The sequence below is a fragment of the Zasmidium cellare genome (genome assembly GCF_010093935.1).
Source record: "Zasmidium cellare ATCC 36951 unplaced genomic scaffold M409scaffold_1, whole genome shotgun sequence".
Taxonomy (NCBI): Eukaryota; Fungi; Ascomycota; class Dothideomycetes; order Mycosphaerellales; family Mycosphaerellaceae; genus Zasmidium; species Zasmidium cellare.
Window position 1 is genome coordinate 1,262,747 of NW_022986945.1, and position 12,680 is coordinate 1,275,426.

At 52.4% G+C, this 12,680-nt stretch overlaps 7 protein-coding genes across 7 annotated transcripts; 5 read left to right on the top strand and 2 right to left on the bottom strand.

Moving 5' to 3' along the window:
* Positions 1-29: 29 nt before the first annotated feature.
* M409DRAFT_16146 (uncharacterized protein) lies at positions 30-1,271 on the top strand (the record flags this gene model as incomplete). The annotated part of the gene is made up of 4 exons (XM_033803508.1): positions 30-53; positions 108-835; positions 899-975; positions 1,027-1,271. 4 exons carry the CDS (start codon positions 30-32, stop codon positions 1,269-1,271), a joined length of 1,074 nt encoding a protein of 357 aa, XP_033674766.1.
* A 138-nt stretch (positions 1,272-1,409) lies between these two features.
* Positions 1,410-1,940, bottom strand: M409DRAFT_16147 (uncharacterized protein; the record flags this gene model as incomplete). Its single annotated transcript, XM_033803509.1, has 1 exon — positions 1,410-1,940. One exon carries the CDS (start codon positions 1,938-1,940, stop codon positions 1,410-1,412), a length of 531 nt encoding a protein of 176 aa, XP_033674767.1.
* Positions 1,941-2,294: 354 nt separating this feature from the next.
* On the top strand, positions 2,295-2,678 carry M409DRAFT_16148 (uncharacterized protein; the record flags this gene model as incomplete). The annotated part of the gene is made up of 1 exon (XM_033803510.1): positions 2,295-2,678. The coding sequence occupies one exon, from the start codon at positions 2,295-2,297 to the stop codon at positions 2,676-2,678; it is 384 nt and encodes a 127-aa protein (XP_033674768.1).
* A 1,696-nt stretch (positions 2,679-4,374) lies between these two features.
* Positions 4,375-6,256, top strand: M409DRAFT_16149 (uncharacterized protein; the record flags this gene model as incomplete). The annotated part of the gene is made up of 2 exons (XM_033803511.1): positions 4,375-4,643; positions 4,696-6,256. The coding sequence occupies 2 exons, from the start codon at positions 4,375-4,377 to the stop codon at positions 6,254-6,256; spliced, it is 1,830 nt and encodes a 609-aa protein (XP_033674769.1).
* Positions 6,257-6,807: 551 nt separating this feature from the next.
* M409DRAFT_62108 (uncharacterized protein) lies at positions 6,808-8,485 on the top strand (the record flags this gene model as incomplete). The annotated part of the gene is made up of 3 exons (XM_033815022.1): positions 6,808-6,928; positions 7,186-7,922; positions 7,970-8,485. The coding sequence occupies 3 exons, from the start codon at positions 6,808-6,810 to the stop codon at positions 8,483-8,485; spliced, it is 1,374 nt and encodes a 457-aa protein (XP_033674770.1).
* Positions 8,486-8,725: 240 nt separating this feature from the next.
* M409DRAFT_16151 (uncharacterized protein) lies at positions 8,726-10,216 on the bottom strand (the record flags this gene model as incomplete). Its single annotated transcript, XM_033803512.1, has 2 exons — positions 8,726-9,736; positions 9,764-10,216. The coding sequence occupies 2 exons, from the start codon at positions 10,214-10,216 to the stop codon at positions 8,726-8,728; spliced, it is 1,464 nt and encodes a 487-aa protein (XP_033674771.1).
* Positions 10,217-10,818: 602 nt separating this feature from the next.
* Positions 10,819-12,609, top strand: M409DRAFT_62110 (uncharacterized protein; the record flags this gene model as incomplete). The annotated part of the gene is made up of 3 exons (XM_033815023.1): positions 10,819-11,504; positions 11,597-11,932; positions 12,081-12,609. 3 exons carry the CDS (start codon positions 10,819-10,821, stop codon positions 12,607-12,609), a joined length of 1,551 nt encoding a protein of 516 aa, XP_033674772.1.
* Positions 12,610-12,680: the final 71 nt, after the last annotated feature.

The following is a 12,680-nucleotide window of genomic DNA, read 5'->3' on the forward strand; positions in this document are numbered from 1 at the left end:
CGCTATCGAAGTGAACATCGCCGAAAGGTATGAGTCTTCCCAAGAATTGCAAGGTAAACTGAGGTGCTAGGCGCGTGTCTGATGGACTTGAAGCTGATGGTTGACAGCGAATAACGCAAAAGCAGCAGATTATCGCTGAAGATGCTGCTGCTCAGCGTGATTTCTACGAGGCATTTTTTGCCGTGTACGACGACGCCTTTCTGAAACTCCTAGGCGATGCTCCAAGCCTTCAACTTGCCATCGAGAAAGACTGGCCGTTTGCCCATGAAGCAGGAGTCTACTTCCCGGACCAAGATGCCATCTACATCACCAGCAACATCCTTCAAGTCAATGGCAAATTGAAGATCAAGATCGGCAAGATTACGAGAACAACCAACCATCAATGGCAACACGAGGAGATCCAGACCGACGTAGCGATGGGAAATGGCGGCATCAACTACCAGGGCGGAGTCCTCTTCTGCGACCAAGGCAACAAGTCACAGCCTGGTGGCTTGGTCCTAATGGAGGCCAGACCACCATACAATACGAAGACGCTCATCTCATCGTACCATTGGAGGAAATTTACAAGCGTCAACGATGTCGTAACGCACACCGACGGCAGCATCTGGTTTACCGATCCCATTTACGGATACGAGCAAGGTTTCCGGCAATCACCTCAATTGCCGTGTCAGGTGTACAGGTTTGATCCAGACTCTGGTGATGTTCGAGTCGTCGCCGATGGGTTCGGCCGACCTAACGGCCTTTGCTTTTCTCCGGATGAGAAGACAATTTATATCACAGATACCGACTGGATCCATGGGGATGGGAGCAGGGACCTCACACGGGTTTCGACGGTGTATGTAGTGGCCCCGATGCTAGCAGGCAGTCCACGTGTCATGTGCGCTAATTCAAGGCTTAGGTATGCTTTTGATGTGATCGAGAGGCATCGGTCGCATTTCTTGTCGAATCGGAGGGTGTTTGCTATGGCGGACGAAGGTCAGTCAAAAGATTGCCGAGCTTGGAACTTAAACGTCTCACATCGAACAGGCATTCCTGACGGCATCAAATGTGACCTTGAAGGCAATGTCTACAGCGGCTGCGGCGACGGAGTAGCCATATGGACGCCAGGAGGCAGGCTGGTAGGCAAGATCAAGATTCCAGGAGGCGTTGCCAACTTCTGTTTTGGGAAAAGAGGGGAGCTATTCTTGCTGAACGAGACACGGTTTTGGGTAGCTAACATCGGCAAGAATGTGCAGGGAGCTCTGTTGGCGAACATGAATATAGAAGTGTAGTTCAGACTACCCTCGTTCCGGTCATAAAGGAACGTATTGAACTGCTATCTCTCCGGCTTTCTAGAAGCGACTGCGCTGCTAACTGCACTCCAAGCTGCTTAGATGGCTTAGGAGTAATGGGGATGAACCTTCCACTTACTAAAGTCTCACCATCACCGCTGCTTCCATGTCGTCCTGCATCGAGGCGCTCCTCGAGTTCATCTGGGCGGAATGCAGAGCTAGGCCATTATTGCTCTTGCATGAGATTGGGTGGTCCTCGGGGACAATATGATTCTTGGAATACGGTGCGCTACGAAACTCCTCCTTCTCAGAGTCCGGAGAGAGCGACATATTCTTCTCACCAGCAGCAGTCTGGCGGCAATTCTTGCTGCGTGAGGCTGGGCGATCCTTGGGGACATTGTGATTCTTGGAAGGCGTTCCAGTAGCAACCTCTTCGTTCTCAGAGTCCTCAAGGTCGTCAAAAGCACGCTTGAGGGATTTCGTAGTGGATGGAGTTTTCTTTCGGGCGCCACTTGGAGGATCGTTGAAGCTAAGTCTGGAGATGCCGCAGCTGATACTACCGCTGGCGGGTGAGGCAGTGTTATGCTCGATACGGGCGCTTCTGCGGACGGCGTCGGACGGAGTAGTCGGTGGCTGACCGATGTCCTGCGAGCGACGAGTGGACACCATGCTGGGCAGCTGTGAGTTGTCAGTGCATTGAAGCAACGTCGTATCAAGATCCTTACAGATCGGCGTCGGCGTGGTTGATATCATCTCAAAAGAACAGTGCGCGCAGGTTGCGTGGCGGAAATGTGTAATGAGGTTGGTGATCGTGATAGGAAGGTGCAGCTGAGGGTCCTTTCCAGTACAAGCAATTGAGGTGAAGTGAAGAGAAGTGTGAATTGTGGTATTCTGAAGGTAGCTCTATATAACCTGTCAGTCACTTCATTCAGGTCAATTCTGTTCCCTGCAACACATCCTCAACTTAGATTCATACAGTTCACTCACAGCGACAATATCATCATAGCGCCGCACATCACAAAAATGAAGAACTGCTCCGATATCCCGCGCTGTGGGATGCCACCGCTCGATCGCGACACGATGCGGGCTTTGTGGAGGCGTCCAGATCCAACCTTGCAGCAAATCGCACAAGGCCTGAATATTGACTGGGACCACTTGAAAGAGATTCGGCAGTTCATCATGGGAGAGCTTCTCAAGCCCAGCGATGTCGAGGCTACCATAGAGGACGTCCTCGAGAACGCAATCGAGATCCAAGAGGGCGACGTTCTGCTCATGTATCAACTTCGGAACACCAACGAGCACGGCAAAACCTACTGGCGCGACATTATCACCACCATGAAGATCCAGAGCGAAGGATTCGAATACATGCTCTTTCCCGACACTTTCGATACCCCTCAAGCTCCCTGAACCTACCCAAACCAAAGCGACCAGCTATTTGGCCATACCCAGAGCGATGAGGCGTATCAGAGTAAGTCTCTTTTGCATCTCAAGCAGATGTGGAGCAGATCTAAAGGGGATCTGAAGGACATCTAAAAGCACATCTGAAGCAGCAGCAAACTGACCGCCTTTGCAGCGCGTGAGCCAGACGACCTCCTGTACATCGAGTTAGAATTTCGCGCACACATGATGATGGGCTTGATCAAGTTCGATGCAAAGACCATGAAGAAGAGCACGATGCTCATCACCAAGGCGACGTGGGAGCAATACTTGGACCAGGTCACTCTCGCACCTCCATCTCAAGGCCGTCATCTGTCGAGTCTCCCCCCATCTACTGCTGGCCCCAGGCGCAAACAGAACACAATTGTTCGCTGTGTAACGAGGTTAGTAAGTCAAGAAACGTGCGTAAGGCAGAAAGGGTTCGATCATGATGGAATGAAAATGCTCATAAAGCAACGAGATCAAAACTTGCAGCAGAACTCACAGGCGCTGAACATCGACTAGCGACGGATGAGGCACGGATGATGGACCAACTTCTCAAGGAGAGCAGACTAGGGTGAGGTGGTTTTGTCTCGGCCAATTGCCGTCTGAAGCCGCTCATCTCGCTTCGCCAACTGTTTTCATTCACCTCTCGCCACTCTATATGTAGGAAATGTCAGATAACATGAATATCAGAAAGCAGCTACCGGAATATTGGTGATAGCCCAAACACTCCAGCTCTGATGGTCTCGCATTAATATCGGGAAGGCTGTGGTTGTTAGGCGGGCAGTTTAGGTTTCCTCGGAGTCGTCGCGTGATTTTCTTCATCCCACGCCGATCGACCTAGGCCTCTCCATGGGGGCGGGGGAGGAGACGCTGCGTGCTTGCTCCGTCGTCATCCGCTTCCTTAACATTCTGCATTTGCCGTCAGTCGGCTCGCCTTGTACAGCGCTCCACTGTTGCGTAACGAGACGATGGATGCCTCTGCGACAAGCAACGGCAACGGGAACGCCTATCAAGCCAGCTCGCCGGAGAGTGATGCAAAACCAGCCTCGGGCAGCCATACCAAGTCGCGGGAGAAGAGTGAACGAGAGAAGAGGACCTACCGAGCCTGTCTGCACTGTCGACAGAGGAAGTCACGCTGTGATTTGTGAGTCGCACTTTCCCTCTAACCACTCCATCAACATCAACAAACAATACCGTCTACAGCCGACTAGGCGAGACGCAACGGCCAAGATAGGCGTATGCCAGCCTACAGCACTGCAATAGCCTTCTTGTTGGCTGTATCGCTTTCTGGCGGCACAGCAGAATCGTTCCAACACAGCCTTGTCCAGCCTGTCGATTGCCGCTGACCCCACGGATTCACAGATACAGTAGTGGAGAGCCCGGACGACCACCCTGTGAGAGATGCATACGTGAACAGCATGAATGCGTTCTGGGTGGGTCTCGTCGTGGTGGAAGACGTGTAAAGAGGACCACTTCAGACGCTGCAAATCAACAAGGAAACGGCCAAGTTCCAGGTATCGACAGTGTCATCAGACCAGTACCACTCCCACCTCCTCGAAGCGACCAACACGATGCAAACCTTCGCCAGCAACGCTTACCGAGCTGGAGCAGCCTGCGAGATCCCGACTCTAGGACTCTGCCGCCTTTGGCACATGATGGAGCCGCTACGCCGACGGCTAAGATGACCGTAGACGATACTGTGGCTTCTACCGATCTTCAGAACCCAGCTGATGCTTTGGAGTTTCTGGCACATGTTGCTGAACGTGATTCTGGGGGTAATCAGTTGCCACCAATGCACAGCTCAGTGTATGGAAGACCTGAGAATCGTTTGAATGCAACTGGAAATGGAGGACCGCAGTTACCTCAGGCAAGTCCAAATGGTGGACTTGACTATCCTCCTTTCAATAAGGGACAGCTGAGTCTAGAGATGATCCACGCATTGTTGTACCGGTGAGCATTCAATTTTGACCTATCCTAGGATTAGGCCGCTCACGCGATATAGGTACGAGGAGAAGTATCATCCATTCTTTCCACTGGCAAACCCAGCAGCAATGGACCCGAACAACCTCCCAACGATCGCCGCGAAAGAGCCACACCTTCTGGCGGCAATCCTGACAGTCGCCTCCAAGGATGAGAAGGATTGGTGGGAAGTGCATGACGCCTGCTCTTGGCACATGCAGACTTTAGTCGCCAGCCTTGTCTACAGTGGTTCAGGTTCTGTAGAAGCAGTCGAAGCAATGCTCATTCTAGCTGAATGGGTGCCTCGTCGACCACATTCGACGCCCTCCATCGGACGTGGTGAAGAAGATCAAGCAGCCTGGATGTACGTGGGCACCGCGATACGCCTTGGATACCTTCTTGGAATTGATCGGACAGGCTTTCGTGCAGAGAGTGAGGCACAGACAGCAGACCTCAACAGGAAGCGACTCGCCTGGGCCAGCTGTTATATGAGTGACAGACAGATCTCGGTCAGGATAGGCAAGGCGTTCTGGTCTCGTGGTCCTGGCCCTATGACAGCCTTACGCGCCCAGGACTTCCCTAGTCTACAGCCTCGTCTTCACCGCCACGATGATTTTGCCGCCATTTACCAAGCAAATTTGGAGCTCACACAGCTCTTCAGCAATGCCCACGACGTGCTATACGCCACGAAAAGTCGCTCAAATCAGCTCAACTTTGGAGGCGAATATGTGAAATATATCGACGACTTCCGCGTAGCTTTAAGGCACTGGAACGAATCGTGGGGCGTCTTCACCTGCTCGCCGCCACTGAAGGCCAGTCTGATCCTTTCCTACGAATACCTACGGCTCTACGTCAACGCATTTGCATATCAGGCTACTCTGAATCGACTGATTAACAAGATGAAGGAGGCAATGGACAATGGCCAGACCGCCCGAGCTCCAGCCTATCCTTTCGCGGATGTGGCAGCGACGCCAGATGCGAGATTCATCTACGACGCCATTGATGCTGCCAAGGCTCTGCTGAGTACCTTCTGCAGTTTCGTCGACCCTCAAGAGACGTTCCGCTTCATGCCTCTGCGATACTACCTTTATGTCATCTATTCCGCCGTCTTCCTCTATAAAGCGAGATCGACGGGTGTGATGGGTGGTGATACTAGAGGTTCGGTAAAGCGTCTCATCAGCGACACGATGGACAATCTTCAGAAATCGAGTGCCTGTCCCAACGATGTGGGAGAACGTTACTCTCGCCTCATCCGGCTGCTGTGGAGGAAGCCGCCCGGTCGCGGAAGTATCGCTGAACCTAACGACATTACGAGGCCTGGCACCGCTCAACCAGGCGGACAAGGCGTACCAAATCGAAGCGCAGAGCCAGTGCCAATGGAAGCGGCTCCGCCTTCGATCAACCAGTTCAGCTGGCTAGACTTGGGGGCAGTTGGCGACTTCGCCGTTGAGAACAACAACTCTATTGCAGGCAGCATGATGGATAACCTCGATCGATTCGAGGACAGTTCCGCAGATGGCTTCTCTCAATTCGACCCTACCATGATGATGTCGCCTCAGCAGTTTGCATGGAACGGATTGCCGCCTCAGGGCATAATCTTTTGAGATGTCTGGCTTGACATATGTACTTAGTTAGGTGTTCCCTCATGCTTTGGTTGCTGTTGTCGGCATCGGGCACGTTTTGGACATTGGAAGCCGAGCGGCTCAACACTTGCCGCCAGCCTTCGGCCCGGAGATATGATCCTGTCGCTCGTCCGAATCCCAGGAAGCTCGCACAACAACAACTCCCACGAACAAGACTTCATCACCTCACATGATTAATCAACGAAACTGCTGATCCAATATGCAGGCTCTAGTCACTCAAGTGGCTTCAGCCTTTCCACAAGTTTTACCGGGCGAACCGGTGGACCTGTGATGGGTTGTTCGACACTGGAAGCGACTCCGTCGTCCGCAACTACCGGTCTCCTTTATCTCAACTTAATCCTAATCAAGCTCATAACGGAGCCACCGTTGAAGCCGTAGGCTCCAATTCTGTAAGATGTCATTGCTACGGGTTGTCGTGCATTCCTCGTACACGCTGTTCGCGCGATGGGTGTTGAGGATGTACAAAGAGATCGACCCGCGCATTCGGCCGATGATTGGTCACGTTGTACGAAATGCAGCCATTGTGCACGCATTGCATATCAAGTGGCTTGACCGCTGCGGGCTTTTCGGGGTCCAGTAGACACCGATTCTGCGAGACTCGCTGCTTCGACAAACTAGGAGAAGTGGTGCCTGGTTGGTATAACCTTGTTTGTGGTATATCTCTCCTGGATGCCCAAATTCGACAGCCAAGAGAGCGCCATACATCCCACGATCAACAACACTCACCATGCCGCCAGGCCAGCTTTCCAACGTATCGTCTTTCACGGACGAGAAAGAGCACGATGGAACGATACAAGAACTAGCACAAGACCTCAAGCCCTCCACAGACCCCATTAAGACCCAGACAAAATCCGCGATCCTTCCAGAGGTACAACAGACCGGCCACCCAGGCGATATCGAGAAAGGCGGAGCTCAGCCTGAGTCGTCCAACGCAGCTCCACCACCTGCAATCTTTGACCCAAGACAAAATCCAGACCTCGGCGGCTTCTGCACCCTCTTCTGCTCCTTCGGATGGATCAACGCCATTGCCGTCTTCCAGAACTACTACCAAACGCATCAATTGGCAGAGTACTCGCCTAGCACAATCGCGTGGATTCCCAGCTTGGAGACGTTTATGAACTTCTTCCTGGGGCCGGTCGTTGGAGCTATCCTCGACAGATATGGACACAGGTGGTTGCTCATTGTAGGCACCTTCCTACACGTCTTCGGCCTCATGATGACCTCGCTGTGCACGGAATACTATCAATTCATCCTGGCACAAGGAATATGTTCTCCGATTGGTGTCTGCATGATCTTCTTCCCGGCCATGGCTTCGATCACGACATGGTTCTACAAGAAGAGGGCTTTTGCATTCGGTATCGTTGCTGCTGGAAGTTCGTTGGGTGGAGTCATTTTTCCAATCATGATTCAGCGGCTCATTGATGACGTTGGATTCGGTTGGAGCATGCGGATCGCGGCGTTCCTGATCCTGTTCTTGATGATCATCGCGAACCTGACAATCACCTCGAGGATGCCGCCCCGGAAGACGCCATTCAAGCTCATGGCGTTCATTGAACCACTGAAGGAGGTTCCCTTCGACCTGACGGCCTTTGGTAGCTTCTTGTTCTTCCTGGGCCTTTTCATCCCTGTAAGTACGACCCTGCTCAAGCCATCGATGTTGACTAACCATTGTAGATCAACTACATTATCACGGAAGCCGTCGAATATGGCATGAGCGAGAACCTCGCCCAATATCTCGTCTCGATTCTCAACGCAGCCTCACTCTTCGGTCGAGTCCTCCCTGGCTACGTTGCAGACAGGATTGGTCGTTTCAACATGACTATAATCATGTGCTTCTTCTCGGCTGTAATCGTGCTGGCCATGTGGATTCCCTCGAAAGCCAACGCCCCCATAATCGTCTTTGCTGCCCTCTACGGCTTCGGCAGTGGCGCTTTTGTCAGCCTGGCGCCCTCAATGATTGCGCAGATATCAGATGTGAGAAAGATCGGTGTCAGGACGGGTACATTTTTCGCCACGATTTCAATCGCAGCATTAATTAGCAATCCGATAGGAGGAGCGTTGATTACTCGTTGGGATGGGAAGTACACTGGGTTGCAGATTTTTGCGGGAGTCATTATGTTTGCTGGCTCCTGTTTTATCGCAGCAGCTCGCGTGAGGCTGTCTGGGCCTAAGATCGTTGAGAAGATATGAGTATAAACAAGGGGAAACAGTCGAACGAGCGGATAACATATCAAGCTTCCTTGTTACCTCGCCTGTATCTTCACTCATAGTTTATTTGTATCTGTACTGAAATCCTCAATCAAATCTCATCGGCCTTCGCTGCATCCTTCATTTGAAGCCTAGCTAATTGATCACTCTAGTCACTTCATAGCTGAGCGCTGCCTTCATTGACTTCCTCACTGCTCTATTCATCTACCTTCCGGGCTGAGGTCAACCTCGATGCGCCTCAGCAATCGACTCAGCCGGCTTCTCCTGGCCCCCTAAAAGCCTTGGATTCGTAACCTGCACCACAACCCTCTTATACGATGTCAAAGGCGGACTTCCCTTGTACTTGACTTCCAAAATCAAATGCAGAATCTGGCCTTTAGCTTGTGGTTGTCTGGTAAAAATATCCACAGCACACTTATCCGGCGGTGGAAGCTTGACTTTCACTTTCGTCCCAGGCTTGCTTGGATCTTGATCGACGAAGGCTACGTCGTGGACTTCAGCGTCGACCCACCACTGCGTTGCTGTGATGTCTTTGTACTGGAACCAGTGATAGGTCAGCTCGTCTCCGTCGGGGTCGTATGTCCCTGTTGTGTCGAGGTCGATTTCAGAGTCGGCTTCGGCTTCGATAAATATAGGCTCAGGACCTTGACTGCTTCCGTTGACGACGATGATGGGGGCGTGGTTGGTGTTTGAGTTATCGTCACTCAAAATCCACTGTATTCGTGCAGCGAAACTGTCTTGGAACGCATCCCGCCATCGCCAGACGGCAGCCTGATTGCTCACATGCGTACATCCATCCGCCCCCACAACTCTATCAACAGCATCGGCATAGTGATTCGAGACAACACCAGCATTCGACGGGAGATATCGTCCTCCCCAGCTACCCCATTCCGGATGTTCAGCACTGCCAAGACCATTCTGTATAAGATATAGGAACTTCGGCGTGTCCCCTTCCGGAATGAACAGATAGTCAGGATAAGCGGCCCCTAAAGAACCAATCTGGATGTTCTCCTTAATCCACTCCTTCGTCATCTTCTCGAAAGAAGGACCGCCTTGATCAAAACCATAGAACTTGTCGCCTGAGATGCCTGTCCAAGCTGCTAAACCGTACTGATTCCAGCCATGGACGCTAGCAATGTAGAAGATATCTGGATACCGGTGGCGAATCCAAGCCCCCGTGTCGTCTTGATCTGAGAGGGCGTAGACCCGCATTTTGGATCGCAGACGGGCGCTCTATTCAGGAGATCTATTCTTGCTAACATGTTGAAGGGCTTGTGCCAGGAAGTTGGTGCCGCCCCAGCAGAGGATCCAAAGAGGTCGATCCGACTCATCCAGTCGTTCGATCAGCAGCTTCGCGCCTTCACTCAGGGGCACATCCGGTTCCAGCGCCTCTTTGCCATAGAGTACCGGTCCAGTTTTGACCAGAGCTCTGATGCTTTCGGCGCTAGGATACTGGTTATGCGGATGAACATTCTTGTTCAGATTGTCAACGATTTTCTCGTAAGCATCAATGATCTTGTGCATGTCCCCCCGGTGGACTGCCCGTTTCATCCATGTCGACGTGCAGGCTACTAATCCCCGGGTCTCGAACTCGTTGCAGTATAGCAGATATCGAACAAGTGACTCGGCATCGTCTGGTTCGTTCGAGATGTCTGAGACGATGAAGACACGGGTTTTGTCATCGCAGCAGCGGAATGTCGATTGGTCTTTCATGATGGATTGTTGAGTCGTATTGTTTCCGTCAAGTTTCAGTCCTTGGATATTGAAATTACATCTATTAATAAGTCAACAAATGATGTCTCCAAAAACGATCCTTTCGCCGACACCGTCCGGCTTCACGGTCCGCATATCCTTGCAGGATGGAGCCAGTCCACCACAAGCTAGCGAATGGCACAGCACCGGTAGTTGTGGGTGAACATATTGCCGTGAACGGCCGCGCAATAACCTTGGTAAAAGGCTTCCAACTGCCTTCTGCATACAAACGATTTCATTTCCCCAAGCCATCGGCGTCTCCTGTTGCCAGATCTGGCTGTGGAGTGCCCATGGGGTCATGCGCGTTCTCTGGGGAGGATCGCGTGGCCATCCCGATGCGAACTGCCATAGCGAGAACATGCGATGTTCGGGTCAGGTACTGGAGGTTGGGGTGCATTGTTTGAGTCAGTTGGTATTCGTCGTCGGGTCGTTCATACCCCGGGTGGTCAAGATATATTCCAGGTTGTGCCTCGTTCCAACTTCGTAGCATTCCTAAGGGCCTAGACACCTTGCCATTTTTTTCTCTTTTCCAACCATTGGCCCCTCAAGTCCCACTTCTCAAGATGTCGATCGAAGAGAAGAACCCCGAGATCCTTCACAAAGAACACCACCAAGACCTCGCCGCAATCGCGAACCAAGAAGAGCACGAGACAAGCAAATGGCAAGCCATCAAGAAGCAACCCTGGGCCTTCATCTGGTGCCTCTACGCCGTCTGGACCGTTCTCCTCGTCTCGTTCGAGAACCAGGCCTCCGGTTCCATCCTCTCGATTCCAGAGTTTCGAAAAGATTTCGGGAACTTCTACGACGGAAACTATGTGCTTGATTCCAAGTGGCAGTCTGCATTCAACGGAGCCACTGTTGCGTCTCAGGTCATTGGGGCTCTGTTTGGAGGCCAGGTTGCAGACTGGATCGGCCGCAGAAACGCTATCATTGGTGCTCTTGTCGTATCCTTCGGTGCTGTCACGATGGAGTTTGTCGCTACGACCAACGAGCTCTTCTTCGGGGGCAAGTTCCTCAATGGCTTCGCGGTCGGCACGATCCAAGCGTGCGCAGGAACATACATCGGCGAGATCGTACCATTGGCGTTGCGTGGATTGATGACTTGTGCCATTGCTTTGGCATATACCGTCGGGCCGTTCACTGTCGCCTTGATCATCAATAGCACTGGGTCGTACACTAACCGATGGGCCTACCGTGCCATCTTCTGCTCTCAATACGGCTTTGCCGCCGTCGCGGCGATGTTCATCTAGTTCATGCCAGAATCCCCGTGGTATCCCCCCTTTCGACAGTCCGTCCAAGCCACCGGTACAAATACTGACACCTTTGCAGGTGGCTCGCCAGCAAGGGACGCGAAGAAAAAGCCCTTCGAAGCCTCCAAAGACTCGGCTACAGATCTGCATCCGGCGATGATGTAAAAGCCCTCGCACACATTAGCTTCACCCTCGAAGAAGTCAGACAAGAAACCGAAGGCGTCACCTACCTCGAATGCTTCCGCAAGTCTAATCTCCGAAGGACCATCGTCTCCTTCGCTCCCCTCTTGATCCAACAGTTCACCGGCATAAACTTCGCAGCCTCCTATTCAACCTACTACGCCCAAGTCGCCGGCTACTCAACCTCCATGTCCTTCAAACTCCAAATCATCCAACAAGTCCTCTCCATGTTCGGCAACGTGATCTCGTGAGTCAAATCAAAGGATGGAAGGCTCTCGCCCAATGTCAGGCAGTCTATGCCATCAACAGCATTGCTGGCTGCATCGAGCTGAGCCTCCTTTCCGAGAAGAATCTCTCAAGTTTGAGACATACTGACCTCCGCCCCCTCTCTTTAGGTGGTACCTCGTCGACAAACTCGGCCGCCGCTCCCTAACCCTCTACGGCACCATCGGCCTCACCCTCGTCCTCTGGATCATGGGCGGCCTCGCAGTCGGCGGAACCACCGCGCAACTCAAAGGCCGCATCGCCATGATCCTGGTATACTGCTGGGGCTACAACGTGAGCATCGGCGCGACGGCGTATACGTGTTTGACGGAGACGGCGGCGGCGCGGTTGAGGGTGAAGACGATAGCGATTGGGCTGGCGGTTTCGAATTCTTTCAGTTTGATGTGGGCATTTGTGTTGCCGTATATGTTTAATCCGGGTGAGGCGGATATGGGAGGGACGGTGGGGTTTGTTTTTGGAGGACTTTGTGTGCCGTGTATTGCGTTTCTTTTCTTTTTCCAACCAGAAACTGCAAACCGCAGTTATGAAGAGTTGGATGAGATGTTTAGGAAGAGGGTGCCTGCGAGGCAGTTTGGGAGCTATGTTACTGATGTGCAGACGCAGAGCCAGCAGGTTGCAGTGGCGATCGAGAAGTCTTAGGCCTGTGCAACGGGGAACGACAGCAGAAGCAGCCTATAGGCAGAGTAAATGGACTCACATTTCTACTCACG